The sequence below is a fragment of the Diabrotica virgifera genome, chromosome 7 (assembly GCF_917563875.1).
Source record: "Diabrotica virgifera virgifera chromosome 7, PGI_DIABVI_V3a".
Classification (NCBI taxonomy): Eukaryota; Metazoa; Arthropoda; class Insecta; order Coleoptera; family Chrysomelidae; genus Diabrotica; species Diabrotica virgifera.
The window spans coordinates 224,998,800-225,017,889 of NC_065449.1; the positions used below are offsets into that span (position 1 = coordinate 224,998,800).

A 19,090-nucleotide genomic window follows, 5' to 3' on the forward strand; every position below is an offset into this window, starting at 1 on the left:
CGAACATTTTCCGAAATAAAAAAGTTGTCCGATTCGACATCTTCTTCTTCACGTGCCATCTCAGCGACGGAGGTTGGCAATCATCATGACTATTCTGATCTTAGATTCTGCTGCTCTGAATAGTTCGGTTGATGTGCATCCGTACCATTCCCTCAAGTTACGCAACCACGCGATTCGTCTCCTTCCTACACTTCTCTTGCCCTGGATTTACCCCTGTATAATCAACTGAAGTTGTATCTCTCATAATAATAATAATAATAATATTTATTTAGGAATAACAATAAAGATTTACAAAAAATAAAAAGCATAATGAGTACTACCTAAATAAACATAAATAACTCACTGAAGTTGAGCTACCTTGTATATATATTATTAATATACATACAAAAGTAGCACCCCTTGTGCGTGAGACTTAAAAATATAATATATTAACTTACAATATGAACAAAAACAAAAAATATTTAACAATTGTATAAATGTATACAGTTATATGGGAATTTATAAAAATACTAAAAACTCTAACATTAAATAAGAAAAAAATAAAAATATGCTAATTTTACTATATGTAATTTGTGATATAAATGTGTCCATCAATTCAAGGAATGTTGCAGTTGATAATAAAAATCTCTATAGATGTAAACTTTATTTTCGATATTTATTTCATACTTTATTTATTTGAATTGTCCATTAATAAGTTCTTCGCAAAATTTTGTTGATTTGCTCCCAATCCATTGTTTAATTTCATATTTATACCTATGTTTTTTATAATTTTTAAATTGTTTTAAATTATCCGGTAGTAAATTGTACAATTTGGGCTCTATGTAACCAACATATCTTTGGAGGATGGATTTATTACATTTTGGTAGAATTGCATTATGTTTTATATATCTAGTTTGATGGGCATGACTGTTAAAATTTAATATTATCTTTTTTTCATGTATATGTATAAGGGCTTTATAGCAGAATAATTTACGTACAGTTAAAAATTTACTTTCGTTATATAACAGCTCACTAGAATATCTTAAATTTTCCCGTATATAATTCTAATTATCCATTTCTGAATAATATTTATAGAATGTAAGTAATTATTGCGTATTCCACCCCATCCTAAAAGACCATATGTGAGTTGAGATTGTATAAGTGCATAATAAATAATTCGTAAATGAGTTATTCCTAAAAATTTTTTTAAAAATTTAAATCTTGATAAGAGTCCTCTTAATTTATTTACTATATTATTTGCTTGGGTGTTCCATCGTAAATGCTTATCAATTATTATACCTAGATATTTAATTTCGTATGTATGTGGAATTTCATTTTTTGCATCAGTTTTTAACGGGCCAAGATTTGGAAGGTTATTAACATATGATGTAAATGGCATATATTTTGTTTTTTCTACATTTAAGGTAAGTTTATTAAACTGAAACCACTTTTGAATTGTAGCAAAATCTGTTTCAGCTTTTTGTTTTAAGTTATTTCGTGTATTTGCATCATAGAAAATAGCTGTGTCATCTGCAAAACTTATTATCTTACCTGTGATATTCAGTCTAAATAGATCATTGATATAAATATTAAAGATAATTGGCCCCAAGAGTGTTCCCTGTGGTACTCCGTAAGATATAATTCTTCCTTTACCGATTTCTCCATCTATAGAAACATGTTGTTGTCTATTTAGCAGATAACTTTCTAGGATGTTATATGCAAGTCCTCTTATACCATATTTTTGAAGTTTATTCAGCAGTATTTTATGTGAAACCGATGCCTTTGCTAAATCGACAAATATACAAAGAGATGGTTTTGCATTATCAAGAGCTTTGTAGATGTTAGCTGTTAGAGTACAGATTGCATCTTCCGTTGATTTTCCCTCTTGAAACCCATATTGACATTCAGATAGTATATTAAATTTTTTTAAAAAATTTGTAAGTCTTATTTTAATTATTTTTTCAAATATTTTGCCTATATTTGAGATCAGTGTTATAGGCCTATAAGTTTGACAATATATTTCTTCGCCAGATTTGAATAGTGGTTTAATAGTTCCAATTTTTAATATATCTGGAAAATGCCTAAATTAAGACATGAATTTATTATGTATGTTAAGGGATTTGAAATCTGTTTTGTTATTTCTTTTAAAGTTTCTCATTACGCATAACATGCCCCAGGTACTGCAGCTTTCGTGTCTTGATTGTTTCCAATACCTTCAGTCTTTTGTTGATTCTTCTCATTGTTTGTTATATGCTCGGTCCATGATATCTTCAGGATTCTTGTATACATCCACAGTTCAAATTAATGCTTCCAACTTTTTAGTAGTCGATGCGTTAAGTGTCTATGCTTCTATCCCGTAAAGCAGAGTCGAGAAAATTTAACACTTTGCCAGCCTCACTCTCAAGTCTAATTTCAGTTCTCTTGCACAAAGTACCTTTCTCATTTTATTGAAGTTTCGATTCGACATGAATAACTGAATAAATGAAGTTCATGAAGGAGGTAATAATTTTTTTAATGGTGGCCCAAGGAACATTCATCCTTCCTTGAAATAAGTTGAAAGGAATTGATGTTTGTGAGGGGAACACGCGTGGAACTAGGTTAAAATAGAAGACACGTATAAAGGCAGGTTAAATAGGTACATAATTATTGTTTTAATTCTTGTATAAAATTTGAATGAGAATGATATATGAATTCTGTTTTAACCTATTGCTTGTTAATTATAAAAAATGTTCTGACGGTAACCTACATAAGACGCGAGTGCCCCAGTTTTTTCCTTTCTCCTATAAATTTCGTATTTAAAGATTTATCTAATGACTGGTTAAATGTCTAAGTGCCCAAGCCAAAAAAACTTTGTATTCTACTACTTGCAGAATAAAGGTAATCCGTGCCAATGGCCTTAGTTGTCGAGTCATTTTAGCTAAATAAATAAAAAAATAATAAAATAGTAAATTAAACATAATAAAATTGTACCTGTGTCAGTGACCTACATGGTCGAGACAGGTAGATTACAATAAAAAAATAATAGTACATATTTGCATTTTATGATGTAACGTCAGCATACAAAATTAGCTAAACAACAAATTCTTTCAGTTACCGGATTACCTAATGGATCAGTAAATTTAAAGGTCACGTTTTTTAATTTTAAAATAATAAATAGAATTTTAAAGCGGTTTGTAAAACCATAAGGTTATATTACTGCTTTTTACGTTTTGCATCTCTTTACACATAAATAGGTACATCGTTACCTTGCTGTTACATCTGATATATGGAAACACTTTCTCCATTCTTCAGTTACCGATTGTTGAGAGTGATGTAATAGTTTAGGATTATAATCAGATTCAACACGATTACCGCATGTTACCATGTAGGTAAGTGTTTTTTATTGTCGTAGTGGCTCATGACTTTGCAACTGTTCATTTGTTCATTGTGTAGAGTTAGCTAACAATATATTCATTGTTTTTTAAGAATGAATCAATTTCTCATAATGCACAGATTATTACTAATAGTTAATACTACTTTATTTATTTTAAATTAATGTATCTCGTGTACTGTGACGTCGGGTTTCGAGGCTTTATATCGGTTTTTTGAGCCGTCTCTTCTTTTACAATGGGTGGGATGTTAACTTGGTCCATTAACCCTCCTCTTTTATCCTGGCTTGGGACCGGTTGTGAGCATGAACGTGGTATCTGAGCTACGTAATCCACCCAGTCTTCGCACTCATAACCCTCAGGCTGAGTTATGACATCTAAAATACCCACTATGATGTAATATCGAAATTGATGGGAAAATAATAAAGCAGGAAGCAAGGTTTATCAGAAAAATATCAGGGAAAGTCTGCTGGATAAGGAGAGAAGCGAAAACATAAGAAGAGCATGTAATGTAGAAGACAAAAATGGATATGTGACAAAACGGAAACAGGAGTGAAACGAACACATTAGTAGAATGGCAGATCATAATATAGTACGAATACCACGAGATAAGTCACCAAATTAACGAAGAAGTATTGACGGACCAAAAAAAAAGGTGATACGATAATTTAAATAATTTAGGAGGCTAATATTAAAGAAGACACAAACTTTAACGCCTACATACAAAGAAAAAAGAAGAAAAAGATGTGCACTGTGTCCATTGACACAAGAACTTTAAGAAAAAGTTACTTAAAATAAATAAAGTGCCACTAAGTAATAAACAACTTCACAATGGACTATCAATACATATACTGATAATGATAATCCTCCTATTACTAAGAGACACAAATTGAAAATGTTTATTAATATATACCACTTCGTCAGACGGTGACAATATCTTCCGAATATTGGCCATCAGCATGGCTATTAAGACTTTGCTTGCACCTATTCGGAATAGTTGTAGACATATTGTTCCGCTGCCTCAGGATTTGGAGCCAAGTTTATTCTTCTTTTCTCTAGTCCTCTGCTTCCAAATGCATACCTTGCTCAAAGGATGAGTTACCGCAAACCATATCTCTGATCATTTCTCATAATAATAGCAAGATATTCTCATTTGCGCTCTTTGTTTTTATTAAAAATCTCACAATCTTTGTCCATTTTAAGGATCCGTCTGTAACACCACATCTCAAAAGTCTAGAGCATTTCTAAAGAGGTTTCAAAAAATGTCCAAGACTCTACGTACCCCGTATAATAATGACAATAATAAAATCGGATGATATAGGATTTGGTAACCAAGTGGTGAATGGTGACTTCTAAAAAAAGACTTCATCTATACAAACGCAGATCTTGCTTTCCCTAGTTGTTATTTTATTTCAGTTGAGTGATCTCATTGGCTGTTTATGTTGGTACCGAGACATGTGTAGCTGTTTACCTTATCAATTGGTTGTTGGTTTACTAAAAGCCGTAAATATAATATTTCGCGTTTGGCAAGTATTTTACTTGAACCTTGTTTATTTTTTTTTTCGTATTGAGATCCACTCCATATTTTCTACTTATACCTGATAGGCACGACTTATTGCTTATAAACTATCCAAGCTATCCGCAAAAATTACTGCATCGTTGGCATGTCTAATGCTGGTTAAACTCCGTTGACTAATATACCTTCGTGTAGCTCTCCCAGTACCTCCTCAGAGATATGTTCAGAATACAAATAACATGGGGGACAAAACGCAACCTTGTTTCACTCATTTCTTCCCTCTTTAACTAGTCATTCATTTTAATGTTGGCAGTTTCATTTCAAAAGATCCGTTAAGATGTAAGTTAGTGGCAGTGGCGTAGCTAGCCCCATGGGGGCCCCATATCAAAGTTTGTCGCGGGGCCCTTTTCCCCCGCGACAAAAGAAGCAAAAACGCTTGTATAGAATCGAATAGAAATATGCTTTATTGTTACTGAAAATTTTACAGTTTTATGGACAAAGCTTACAAAAAGTCGGGAAAAAAATAAAAACAAATATAGTTTACCGAAATTACATAAATCGTCAATATTAGTACAAAATAAAAGATAATGAAATAAAACAAAACACACAAAACACCCAAATATAGATAATAATAATAAACCTAATAAATTTTAATTAACCAAAGTCGAAAAATAGATTTGAATTGTCGAGACTCATTGTTTGAAAACAGATTCAGCTTTTTCAATCCAAGGATGAATGGGCATTGCAAATGAGCTTAAACAAAGAAGCTCTGTTGTTATGGTATAATGGCAAGCGACAGGCAAATACACTTCTCCAAGAAATTAACGTACCTATGTACCACCTAAAAATTGGTCATTCTTGATGTCTCGAATTTCCTGAACCCGTTGTATGATTTAAGTGATTTTTTAATGTGTTATAGCCTTATTCTTTAACAATGTCATTGTAATAATATTGTTGCTAGACAGATAAATTGTCATTATATACCGGGTGTACCAATCAAACTGTGATTTTTTCTCGTAAAGTTCGCGTTACCCTGTGGAATATTTTAGCATTTGTAAAATGCTGAAATTAAAACCCGACTACATAATTATAGTCTAGTCTAGTAAAATAAAATTACACTACATGTAAATCAAAATAATGTAAATTCGTACAGGTTGGAACAAATTTTTTATCAAGGTTTAGGTGAGTACAAAAGCTATTTCCAAGAAAGTATCCAAATCATATAAGGGGATCATTGTTTAAATAATTAAAAAAGGGTCATTTTTGCACCATATTTACTTTTAACTGCTGAGGTAATTCACGTTTTAATGAAGGTGTTTAGAATATTTTCTGCAAAGCTGAAGGGTAAGTCTTTCACCTAAGACTTACTAAATTCAATTTGACTCCCTATTTATTTAAAGAATTGTATATAAAACTTTAAAAACAAATTTGCAAAAAAAAAGTATTTGCGATTTAAATAATAAGCACTATAAAATATTTTGTTTTATAGGAGAAGTTGCGCTATTTAAATATAAAAGATCTCATTATTTTTATTTTTATGTATATATTAATTAAACTCCCCCCTTAAATTAGCATTTAAAAATTGTTCTAATTTGTTTATTACTTCTTTTTTAAATAACGTCGCTGGGGTTAAAAAATTCATTATCTCATAAATTGTTAAATATTTTTCGACCAATTTTTTTGCTTTATACTGGTAACATGAGCTTCTTGTATAAAACAAAATATTTTATGGTGCATATTTTATTTGTGTTTTAAATTTTTAATATAGTTATTTAAATAAATTGGGGTCAAATTTAATTTAGTAAATCTTAAGTGAAAGCTTTATTCTTCAACTTTGTAGAAAAAAATGGTATAGACCTTCATAAAAGCGTGAATTACTGCAGAGAAGTGAAAATAGTAAATATTGTGCAAAAATGACCCCTTTTTAATTATTTAAACAGTGATCTCCTTGAAAATATCTTTTGTATTCACCTAAACTTTGATAAAAGACTGTCCACAATATGTCTGCAACGAATTCTGCAATTCTTTGGTCACGTGGATCGCAGAGGTGACGACAGTTTGATAGAAATTAATTTGTTTCTGGAAACGTTCCGGGAGAAGATCAAGAGGAAGATCACCAACAAGATGATCCGACCAAATAGAATTCAGCTGGAAACTCATTCTGCGAAGTTATTAGAGCGGTTGAAGATAGAGACCAATGGAGAAACATTGTTAGGGATATTGGGGGAAATCACGATCCCTCAGTAATGGGGAAACGACAAGAGAGAGAGAAACTTTGATAAAAATTTAGTTCCAACCTGTATTTAGTACGGAATTACATTTTGATTTTTTTATTTTATTAGGCTATTATAGCCAACATTCTGTTTTTTATTCATTCGCTTTCGGTTCATTCATTCTTATTTTGGATAATAAAAAAGTTAGGTACTTTAACAACCAGCCGTATTTTTCGTCAATACAGAGTGTTTTTAAATAAGTATGGCAAACTCTAAGGGGTAATTCTGCATGAAAAAATAATGACAGTCTGCGTTTTCTTTATAAACCTGCTAGTGTGCAAATGCTTCGTCTCCGAGATAGGGTTATTAAAATTTTTCTTACAATCTGACGATTTATTTATTGTCCTAAAACTGGTTAAAATATGCAAGTAAAATTTGGTGTGTTTTAAGAGGTAGTTATTGTGCGTTTTTGATATACAATTAGGCATTTAATACCTATTCATCATTGGCGCGCATACGGTTAATATGACCCATGTGTGCACCAATGGTAAACATGAAATTCTGTTAAAACCCACCAAATTTCATTTGCATATATCAACCGGTTTTAGAGTAATAAATAAATCGTCAGTTTGTAAGAAAAATATCAACACCCCCTATCTCGGACATACGTTTATAAAGCAAACTGTCATTATTTTTTCATGCAGAATTAGCCCTTAAAGTTTGCCATACTTATTTAAAAACACCCTGTATTGATGAAAAATAAGGCTAGTTGTTAAAGTACTACCTAACTTTTTTTACTATCCAACATAAGCGAATGAATCGAAAAACAGAATGTTAAGAACACATGAGGCTATAGGCTCTGAGCTTCGCTGGTGGCGCTCCTAGCGGATTACTGGAATTATCTTTCACCGGTAATTTTTAAATTTATTATTTAATTGTTATCGCTTAACTTTTACAACGCAAAAAATTAATTAAATTGTAATCAATTTTTTTAAGATTTTGCTAATCATTTTGACGTTCTATTGATAAAATATGAATTTCTTACTTCGGATACTTTCACAATTATCGTATAGATGGCGCTAAGATTTTTAGATTAAATTATAATTACATATTACGGAACATTAAAAAAACTTAAATTCAGTATTTAAAACGTAAGTATATTTAAGGTAAAAATATATACCACAGCTTTGACCAACTAATATTTTTTATAATTAATGTTTTTAATTTTAATTTTACATTAATCACTTTGACATTTATGTCAAATTTCCGGTAAACGTTTACAGACTTGCCACTACTGGCGCTCAAGAATTTGTAAATATCCCCTCTACGTACGAGCTCACAGCGGATAGTTGGGTTTTAATTTCAGTACTTTATAAATGCAAGAATATTCCACAGGGTGTGGTGAACTTTGAGAAAAAATTACTGTTTGACTGGTACACCCGGTATACAATGACAATTTACCTGTCTAGCAACAATATTATTACAACGATATTATTCAAAAATACGACTATAACATTTAAAAAATCACTTAAATCGGAAAAGAGGTTTAGGAAATATGAGACATAAAAAATGACCAATTTTTAAGGTGGTACGTTAATTTCTTGGAGAAATGTAGATATACATAAATACAATTATAGATAAAGAACAGATTATACAAACATACATAATATACCCGAACAATACATACTGTTTCAAATATGTATTCAAAGATAAAGCGATTACAAAAATTGCAATTCAGCATTCTTCAATATACATTATACAATAACTCACACACAGCCAACGGAATTGACAATGAGAGGTACCTTGAAAACAATAAAGCTCTGTTCTTATGGAGCAGAGAATAGGTAATAGATAGATATGATTTATAGGTACCGGGTGGTGAATTGGAAAGCGGGCCATAGGAAACTCAATGTAAAATTCTAAGCTGTTAAATTCCTGCTTCCCTAATTATTTTACATCAAAAGTCATCAGAAACTATTTGTAGAGAATTGAATTCTCTATTGAAAACAACTGTTAATATTGTTCTATGAACAATAATTATTCAAAATTTTGTAAAAATATAATACAATTTTCAGAGTAATACGCCAAAGCTAGGCCACACACAATACAATAATGTGTATAAGATTGCATTTGTTGACAATGAATTTATTATATTAACAATTAGAACTGTCAATTTTTTTAATTATTTTATCATTTTTTGTTTAAAACACAATAAAGTTGATAAGATACCCTTAGTTAAGGAGAAAATATTAATAATAAAGATATTTTCTTCAGTCAATAATGTGCTCACTGTCAGTTAAATAGTAACGTGTGGCCTAACATACCCACACATACCTACTGCGGTAAATACATTATATTTTTCAAAATTGTGGAATGTGTTTAAATCGTAGAAGAATAATTGTAACTTCTGTTTTTAATACAGATTTCAATCCTCTACAAATAACTTCTCATGACTTTTGATGTAACATAATTAGGGAAGCAGGAATTCAACAGTTTAGAATTTTACATTGAGTTTCCTATGGCCCGTTTTCCGATTCACCACCCGGTATAGGTATACATAAAGAATCCACTACACCAAAATGTTGATATCCAAACAACATACACTGTTTCAAAGCGTCTTAATAGTGAAATAATTGTAGAATATTTAGTTCAATCTTTGTAAATGGAATTTTTTTCGACATGCCGCGATGGGGCCCTTGAATGTCGGGGGCCCCGTATAATTGATACGGCTGATACGGCGGTAGCTACGCCCCTGGTTAGTGGTTGAGGACAACCCCATAGAACAGGTGATGCAATTCAGATATCTGGGCATAGATATATCAAGCACTCACGACCCAGTAAAGGACCTGAGGAGTCAGAGCATCAAAGCATTATCAAGATGTCTGCGGGAGATAGTCTGGTCAAATCCGTATCTTGCGTCTACAAGACTTGCATACGACCCAGGACCCGTGCCCCGGGGCCCCCGGCCAAGAGGGCCCCCATTTAGTTGGCCGTGCATAGATTGTAACGAGGTCAAATAAACTTTTTTAAGTACTTTCAGTCAAGTTCTACTTCGAGTTGTTCGATTGTAATAAATACACGGCATCTAACAACTTCAAAGATCGATTTTAACCTGTTTCACCTGCACCATTATAAAAAATTATGTCTCAAAATCTCTTCATAAAGTCACCTTATTTTCTTTGCTTTCAAACCACAAAGCAGCTCCGTCTTTTAGATGGCTTCTTATAATTTCTTTGCAGTCTTTGAAGTTCAGCATATGTTGGAATTTGTTTTAAAAGGTATCGGATATCGTTTTCTACATTAAATCTTCGCCAAATTGAATTCTGCTCTCATTAGAGCTGTATACAATTACATACTTTCTGACGGTCTACTCCTTTTTGACATTATCCTATCTCCTTCAATTTTTCTTCCACTTTTTCCATATCGAGTTTTAACGCATTCTAGAATTTTCTTCCACCTTTTCAATTTTCTGTATCTTCTCAGCAATCTGGTTTACCTCTTACTGCATTTTCTCTAAATAAACCTTCATATCTTCATATTTTTCCAACTCTCAACGAACAGTATCGTTCGTTGGGAGGCACTGAAGTCCTCATACCAATCTGGAAGATGTTCCTCGAAAGTGACTCTAACACCTCTCAATTCAACATGCTGGGCTGAAGATTTTATGCAATCAATACATTGAAATACAGATTTGAAAATACTTTCAAGTCTAGTTCTGACAAGTGACAAAAGAAATGAAAGAGACGAAGCAGCACAACTGAAAAATAGAAAATTTGTTCAAATTTGTTTTGTTGTTAGTTGTGCAAAATAAAATCCTTAAAATCCTCAACATAGTCTCGAAAACGCTGCAATCAAAATCTTTGGACCTTTTAACAGCTTAGAGTTTACTTAAAGAGAGCCTCTTAAAACTAACTGAAATGAGAGGACAATTTGAAACCTTCTTTGAAATGGCTTCAAATATGTGTCAACGTTGGGGAATACCATTAGGGTTCCCTCCAAAAAGAATGCAGAAGACGAAAAAATATTTCGATGAACTGTGCGATGATAAAAGACTTCAAGATCCCAAGTCATGTTTTAGAGTAACCGTGTTTTACTCAATGATCGACACATTATGATGCCATCACCTAGACACTCGCGTTCAAGAAATGAAAGCAGTGTAGCATACGTACCGAATTGTTCAACCTGATTTTATTTTAAAATGCCAACGAACAAGACCTTCAAAACAAAGCAATCAACTTCGTAAAACGTTTTCCAGATGATTCCAGATGAGAGATGAGGGTTTACCCCCATCCCCTTCCCCTGAAAGGTAAACCCCTAAAACCCCCGATAGGGGGCCCCCAGATCACGTTTGCCCCGGGGCCACAACATCGTAGTTACAGCCCTGATACGACCGATCATGACATATGCCATAGAAGTGCGCGAAGACACCAACAAAACGAAACAGATGCTAAGAGTTGCCGAAATAAAAACCCTAAGAACAATTGTGGGGAAAACAAGAAGAGATGAGTAAGAAATAAAGACATTAGAGAGCAACGCAAAATCCAAGATATTGTTAGATGGGGAAGGCAGCGCAAGAGGATGCGGTACAACCATGTAAGACGAACGGATGAGAACAGACTCCCAAAAATTGTCCTAGAAAACAACCCGCCCGGTTCAAGGCCCCCGGAAGACCACCTAAAATATGGAGGGATAGTTGGCAATCTACCTCCCAGTAAATTAACCAGAGGCAGCTTCAGAATTAAACATATTCTCAAATGTCTATCGTCTAAGCCCACTTTATTTAAGATGGTTTTGGGCTCTACGTTGATGGATATTTTTTATTCCATCAAATGACTTTTTGAGGTCAATAAAACGAATATATATCACAATAATTGACCTCCCTTTACCTCTGCGTAAGCATTTGTACGTCGAAATGCATTGAGCTTAATGGTTGCATAAAGCATCGCGGAATCCAAATTGTATCCATGACACTTGTTCTTCGTTTTTTTAACTTTTAAAAATATTTTAACTAAGTGATTCATTAGATGAATTTTGCTGTATTCTTCGCATATTTTTTTTTCATTTTTTTTTGCTATAATTATGGAGGTTGACTTTAACCAGTTTGAGAGATTTTTCCGGTTAAAATATAATATATTTATTTGTTACAAAACTTAGTTGTTATCCATTTTATTCCTTGTGTTCTTTTATAAGTTTCAAGAATTCTGCTCTTCGGTTACAAAATACGAAATGAAAGAAATACGAAATACTTAGCTTGTCAGATTCTCAGGCTATACCATTTTTAGTTTTTCTAATATAAAATTTAGGCTTTATTTTTGCAAACTAAATAAATTAAACTTTAATTTGCTAAAGTATTTTTAGTATCTTCTTACGGTGTCTATTACTTTAACAACTCTTTCGTTTGTTTCAGGTGAAAATGTGGGATTTCTACACCCTGCCATTGGCTGCAATTGGATTAATAGTGCTCATCTCTTTTATGCTAGACTCCATATGGAATATTTTACAAACTTGTCGGGCTTTGTTAGCACCATTGTTTATATCAACTGAAGAAACATCACTTGCAAAAAAGTTTGGACCATGGGCATGTATGTACCTACTTATAAACTTATCGTAACTTCCTTATCTCAAATAACTATTTTTATAATGTAAGTTATCAATCGAAATAGCACAGAAAACGACAATAAATATCGTCTCCATACCACCAGATTGACAACAGGTGGAATACTTTCTTTGGTTACACCTCCTGAGATTTTCAAAATATATAAATCAAACAGGATGCCGAGGAAATTAACCCGTTTTCTGCTAGCGTAACCGTATGGTCCATTAAATGACCCCTTTTAAATATACAATATTTAACACATACAGCGATATATGCAACTAGCTATATGACCACGCTGACTAGTGATATCTATTTAACGAATGACATACCCGGTACCTGATCTATTCGCTGGCAAAGCCATGTTATAGTTATTATTTGATGGTGTTACAACTAGAAAGCATCAAAATAGACGTTCGCTTTGAGTAAGTAATATTTTTTAATGTTATTTTTAAAGAAACCAAAAATATTTTTGAACAAATAGGATCTAGAGACATGTGTTTAAGACATATTTATATAATTTATCACACAAGTATTGTATGAAATGCGGTAGAGCTTGTAATATTTGTTTGTGACCATAACGTCACATAGGGATAATATGTGATAATTGATAAGTTTTCTGTTTTTTCTTTTTAGATGTGGTTTTACATTAGAAGAAGCATTGACCATGACGATGAAAATATAGAAAATGATGAAACATCGGTGTTTCTTTGTCCTCCAGATGTTCATGAGGATAAGGATGAAGATTCCGGCGACGAAGACGGTGGTGGTTTCGTTGACACTTTGTCTCATACAGTTATTAGCGTCAGTTGAAGTTCGAACAAATCGTAATGAAAATATGGAACAAGGAGAGGAAGACTCTGTGGATGAAAGAAAGACAACAGAACCTGATGAACAAGTGAGTCAAATAAATAAGGGAAAAATAAAAAATGTAGAATTTCTAAAAAAACTGAGATCAAGCAATGGATGGAGGGAGATTTGATACATAATAAAAAATTTAAAAACGAGAATAGATCTGAAAGTTATGAATTTTATGACATGAGTTCATTACAACTATTCGAACTATTTTTGACAACGATATGTTTGAACATATTTTACAAGAATTAAAAAAATATGCTGCGTTCAAGAATTTTCCAGATCCAAATCTCTCCACGGACGAGTTAAAATGTTTTTTCGGAATTTTAATTTTATCCGGCTACCATCCCTTACCAGGCAGAACATATTTTTGGACAACGTATTGCCCTTTGCCGGACAACAAAGTAATGGCTACTAAAACTAGAGGTTCTGTTGATTATGTTATATCTAAAAATGACGGAATTATCTTGGTCTATGTCTTGGAAATAATTGGATAATGCTGTAGTTATGGCTGCATCAACTTGCTATGGTATCAATCCTCAAAGTTACGTTAAGAGATACTCTAAACAACAGAAGAAAATTATTCAAGTACAAAGGCCTTTGATTATTGCAAAATATAATACATTCATGGGTGGCACGGATAGAATGGATGAAGATGTGGCACTATACAGAATTGGCATCAGAAGTAAAAAATCGTATTGGCCTCTTTTTACTTGGCTTGTAGACGTATGCCTACATAACGCGTGGGTGCTTTATAAGAAGTCCTCAAAGGAAAGAAAAAAAAACACCTAATATAGTTTTCCGCCGAGAAATTGCACAGATGTAAAATATGCGGAAATATGAAGTTCCGCCTAGTCGTCCTGGTAAGCCCTCAGTCAGCAGGAATATTCTGTCCATGAATAGAGTGTCCGACAATCTACGATATAACAGAATTGCCCATCTTGTTGTTAAAGTCTCTAACGGCAAAAGACGTAGGTGTGCTGGAGAAGGATGTTCTTGTGTGATACGTACAGTGTAAAAAATGTAATTTAGGACTTTGCATTGAATGTTTTGACATTTTTCATACACAGTAGTAAATAAATAATGTATATATAGGTAATCTCCCTGTGCGACCATATGGTCACAGCGTTTTGTTCTTATGTTTATAAAAAAAATTAATAAAAACATATTTTTACGTTTATTTAGTTTCATTCCATTGTCATCTGCAGCTATATTTATGAAAAAATATATTTATTGATATTCTGGTAGAAAATGGGTTAAGATGAGTGAATTTTAAATAATTCACAACTCATCTGCTCTGCGTGGTAAAAGCTCCAACAAGAAAGATTCCTTAATACTCAAACAAAAGAGTAAATGAATTAAAAATGTATAATCATTCTCAATTTCTTTGCAACACGAAAATGCAGCAGCTGTTTAATACTATGGTCAAATCTGAGATTGCAGAAAGAGTCTATACCGGTTTCGGGGGTTGTTTTCCCTCATCAGTAGTCCCACATTATTTTCTCTCAGATTCTTCCACGTACCATACTTTGGGCCTTTCCGAATTGCAAAGAAAGAAATGTCACGGATGAATTAGGGCCATTTACCGAAAAACAAAGTAAGTTTTCAATTGAAGTAGCACAGAAAACGACAATAAATATCGTCTCCATACCACCAGATTGACAACAGGTGGAATACTTACTTTGCTTACACCTCTTGAGATTTTCAAAATTTATAAATCATACAGGATGCCGAGGAAATTAAGATGAGAGAATTTTAAATAATTCACAACTCATCTGCTCAGCGTGGTAAAAGCTCCAACAAGAAAGATTCCTTAATACTCAAACAAAAGAGTAAATGAATTAAAAATGTATAAACATTCTCGGAGACAGAGAACAGGAGTGACGGATGCCATAGAAAGAATTATGACCCTAAAGTGGAACTGGGCCGGACACATAGCTAGAATGTCGGATAACAGATGGACACAGCGAATAATAGACTGGAGACCAAGACAAGAAGCATATCGAAGTAGAGGTCGTCCGCCAACCAGATGGTCTGATGACATCAAACGGATCGACAGAAACTGGATGCAGACAGTACAGTACAGAAATGCATGGAGAAGACTGAGGGAGACCTATATCCAGCAGTGGATAGATCCGGGTTGAATGATGATGAAACTTTCTCCATTTCGTTGCAACACGAAAATGTAGCAGCTGCATAATACTATGGTTAAATCTGAGATTGCAGGAAGAGTCTACACCGGTTTCGGGGGTTGTTTCCCCCTCATCAGTAGTCCCATATCCTCTTCTCTCAGATTCTTCCACGCACCATACTTTGGGCCTTTCCCAGGGGAAAACAACCCCCGTAACCGGTATAGACTCTTCCTGCACTCTCAGATTTGACCATAGTATTATGCAGCTGTTGCACTTTCGTGTTGCAAAGAAATTGAGAATGTTTATATACTTTTAATTCATTTAATCTTTTGTTTGAGTATTAAGGAATCTTTCTTGTTGGAGTTTTTACCTCGCTAAGCAGATGAGTTGTGAATTATTTAAAATTCTCTCATCTTAATTTCCTCGGCATCCTGTATGATTTATAAATTTTGAAAATCTCAAGAGGTGTAACCAAAGAAAGTATTCCACCTGTTGTCAGTCTGGTGGTATGGAGACGATATTTATTGTCGTTTTCTGTGCTACTTCGATTGATAACTTACTTTGTTTTTTCGGTAGATGGCGCTAGTTCATCCGTGACATTTCTTTGTTTGCAATTCGGAAAGGTCCAAAATATGGTACGTGGAAGAATTTGCGAGAAGAGGATATGGGACTACTGATGAGGGGGAAACAACCCCCGAAACCGGTATAGACTCTTCCTGCACTCTCAGATTTGACCATAGTATTATGCAGCTGCTGCATTTTCGTGTTGTAAAGAAATTGAGAATGTTTATAAAACTATTTTTATGTTGTGTTCATAATCTCTTATTCTTTACTGATTCAAGCACTGAAAACTATTTTAGCTATATATATTTATTTTAACGAAAAATCAATAGTTTGTACTCTAGAATTGTTATTAGTGATAATTAACATGTATACCTTTAATTTTTATTATTACATCAAATATACCAAAATTAGTAATAATAAAAAAATGTACCCAAACATTTTATTCACTTTCACTGCATCCGCTGTGACATATTTGATATACCTACTATAATTATATGGTATGTTCACCACAAATAATAGGCTTTGAAAAATGTGCACACCTGGAAGTAGTTTTCTATTTTTATTACGCGGATAGTTAACTGTTTCTATAATTTCGGTTTTTTTTCATCCGGAATACCTGCTTGGCATCTTATGTGAATCGTAATAATGCTGGCAATGTTTTAATTATTGATGCATGATTCATGAATTGCGGTCTAATAAAATCTCTACTTAATTAGCTCAGATAATGACGACGTTTTAATTTATTACTATTATTACTATAGTAAGTAACTTGACTATTTTTCTTGTAATATTCATCACTGAAAAACTCTGTTAGCGACCCTTGTTAAAACATTTACTACTTTATTTGACATTCGTGGAAGAATATAACCTTGGGCTTAAAATGTTCACCAAATTGTCATTAATTGTTCCATCATCATGAAAAGTAGGTATAGTGAATTCTCTCATAATCCGGTCAACTTAGACATCAAAATGCTTGGCAAATAACAAAAATTGCCGGAGAGCCAAATTTTGGTGGAGAGCTAGGGTATACCATAACAAATAAAGTTTAAAAAGTCCCCATCGATCCCATGTGTGCGTCAAAAGTTATTCGGGGTCAAAGGTCAAAATTTGAGATTTTTTGGATTTTTTTCGAAAACAGTAAGTTTTATCAAAAAAAACCTTAAACCAAAGTTGTAGATCTTAAAATTCTCTACAAAAATAGTCCTTACTATTTTTTCCTAAGAGTTGCCATTCCTGAGATATCGCGATTCAAAGAGTCACATTATACATGATATGCACACGTTTCCACACCACCTGTGAGGTAGTGTACTCGGCGCGTTTTTTTTACCGTGGTTTCCCCTGTAGGCCTACTCCACTAACTGTTTTGACAATTTTAGGATAATTTAAGGAAACAATACCGGTCAAGTTCTAGATATTACCTTATTATTGATATTGATTATTGATATTGCTATTGATTATTAGGTTAACTATTGTTTTGATTTCTTTATATATTTTAATCAGATTTACTTATATTCTTGAAAGTCTACTTCAACAGTCAAGTCTTCTTCGATTTCATCTTCTTCCTCTTCCTCTTGCTGGATGTTCAAAAATTGTTCAAATGTGACTGAGTCATTGGTCTCTTCATTAAAATCACAGGAGTCTTCCTCTGTTGTACTAAACTGGACATTTGAGCAAGACTGACCAATGGCAGTTGGTACACACTAGAGAACACAGCAACCCGACTTTTTTACATCCACATTTGGCACTACAACCTTTTTTGCAATTGCAAAAAATAGTGTTAAGGAGTTTTTCTGGAGCAGGTGGGAGTAAGGTTTTAATCGGTTCCAGAGTATTATCTATTAATTTCCAACCCCAGTCTTCTGGATTCAGTTCATTGCCTAGCCATGTTTGAACTTGATAATATACTCGATACAAATGTTGAAAAGCAGATGCTGATGTTGGAGGAAGACATGATAGTTGTACTTGTTTCATGTTTCGCGTATTTTCTACAAAAGTTAAGTATCGGTATTTATCAAGACAAATAATTTTTTTTTGGAGCTCCATAAACCGCAAGAAGAAAGCGAATTCCTTCCGTAATTATTGTTTGCGGTGTAGAATCAAGTTCTGTAAAAACTTTACAGCAGTCAGTCAAAATTTTTTTTTTTTTCGAATAATTTAAGTACTGACGTTTTGCCCCTTCTGTACATTGCGGACGTAGTGTCGCAGCCGGTTATCGCATGTAAAAATAAAATGTACTTTTGGCATTTGGGATAAGCCGATAAACTATTCGAAGAATATATCTCTGTTCGCTGTTGAGCCCTTCCAGGTTTCAGAAAATAAATAACTTTATCTACTGGAGTCCTTGCAGTAATCAGTTCCAAAAAATCAACACCTTCACCAACTACAATTGTTGTGTTTGTTGTCTTAAATTTTTCAATTGCTGTCTCAATTATAAGGACATCTGCATCATTTTTAGCTTGTTTCACTTCAATATTCGCAGCTGTTAATTTGTCAGTTAACATTTCAGCTTTCTTTCAGCTTTCTTCTTGCGGTTTATGGAGCTCCAAAAAAAATTATTTGTCTTGATAAATACCGATACTTAACTTTTGTAAAAAATACGCGAAATAAGTACAACTATCATGTCTTCCTCCAACATCAGCATCTGCTTTTCAACATTTGTATCGAGTATATTATCAAGTTCAAACATGGCTAGGCAATGAACTGAATCCAGAAGACTGGGGTTGGAAATTAATAGATAATACTCTGGAACCGATTAAAACCTTACTCCCACCTGCTCCAGAAAAACTCCTTAACACTATTTTTTGCAATTGCAAAAAAGGTTGTAGTGCCAAATGTGGATGTAAAAAAGTCGGGTTGCTGTGTTCTCTAGT

At 33.2% G+C, this 19,090-nt stretch overlaps 1 protein-coding gene across 2 annotated transcripts in view; it reads left to right on the forward strand.

The window, feature by feature from the left end:
* Nucleotides 1-19,090, forward strand: part of LOC114348679 (inactive hydroxysteroid dehydrogenase-like protein 1) — a 127,392-nt gene that overhangs the window by 15,882 nt on the left and 92,420 nt on the right. The window contains exons 1-2 of one of the 2 annotated variants that reach the window (XM_050657191.1): nt 1,304-1,403; nt 12,484-12,658. In XM_050657191.1, coding sequence (XP_050513148.1) covers nt 12,490-12,658 — 169 coding nt within the window. In that variant the 5' untranslated portion in view covers nt 1,304-1,403; nt 12,484-12,489. Of the gene's footprint in view, nt 1-1,303; nt 1,404-12,483; nt 12,659-19,090 lie in introns of those variants that run through there. The other variant, XM_028299196.2, reaches the window with a different exon arrangement.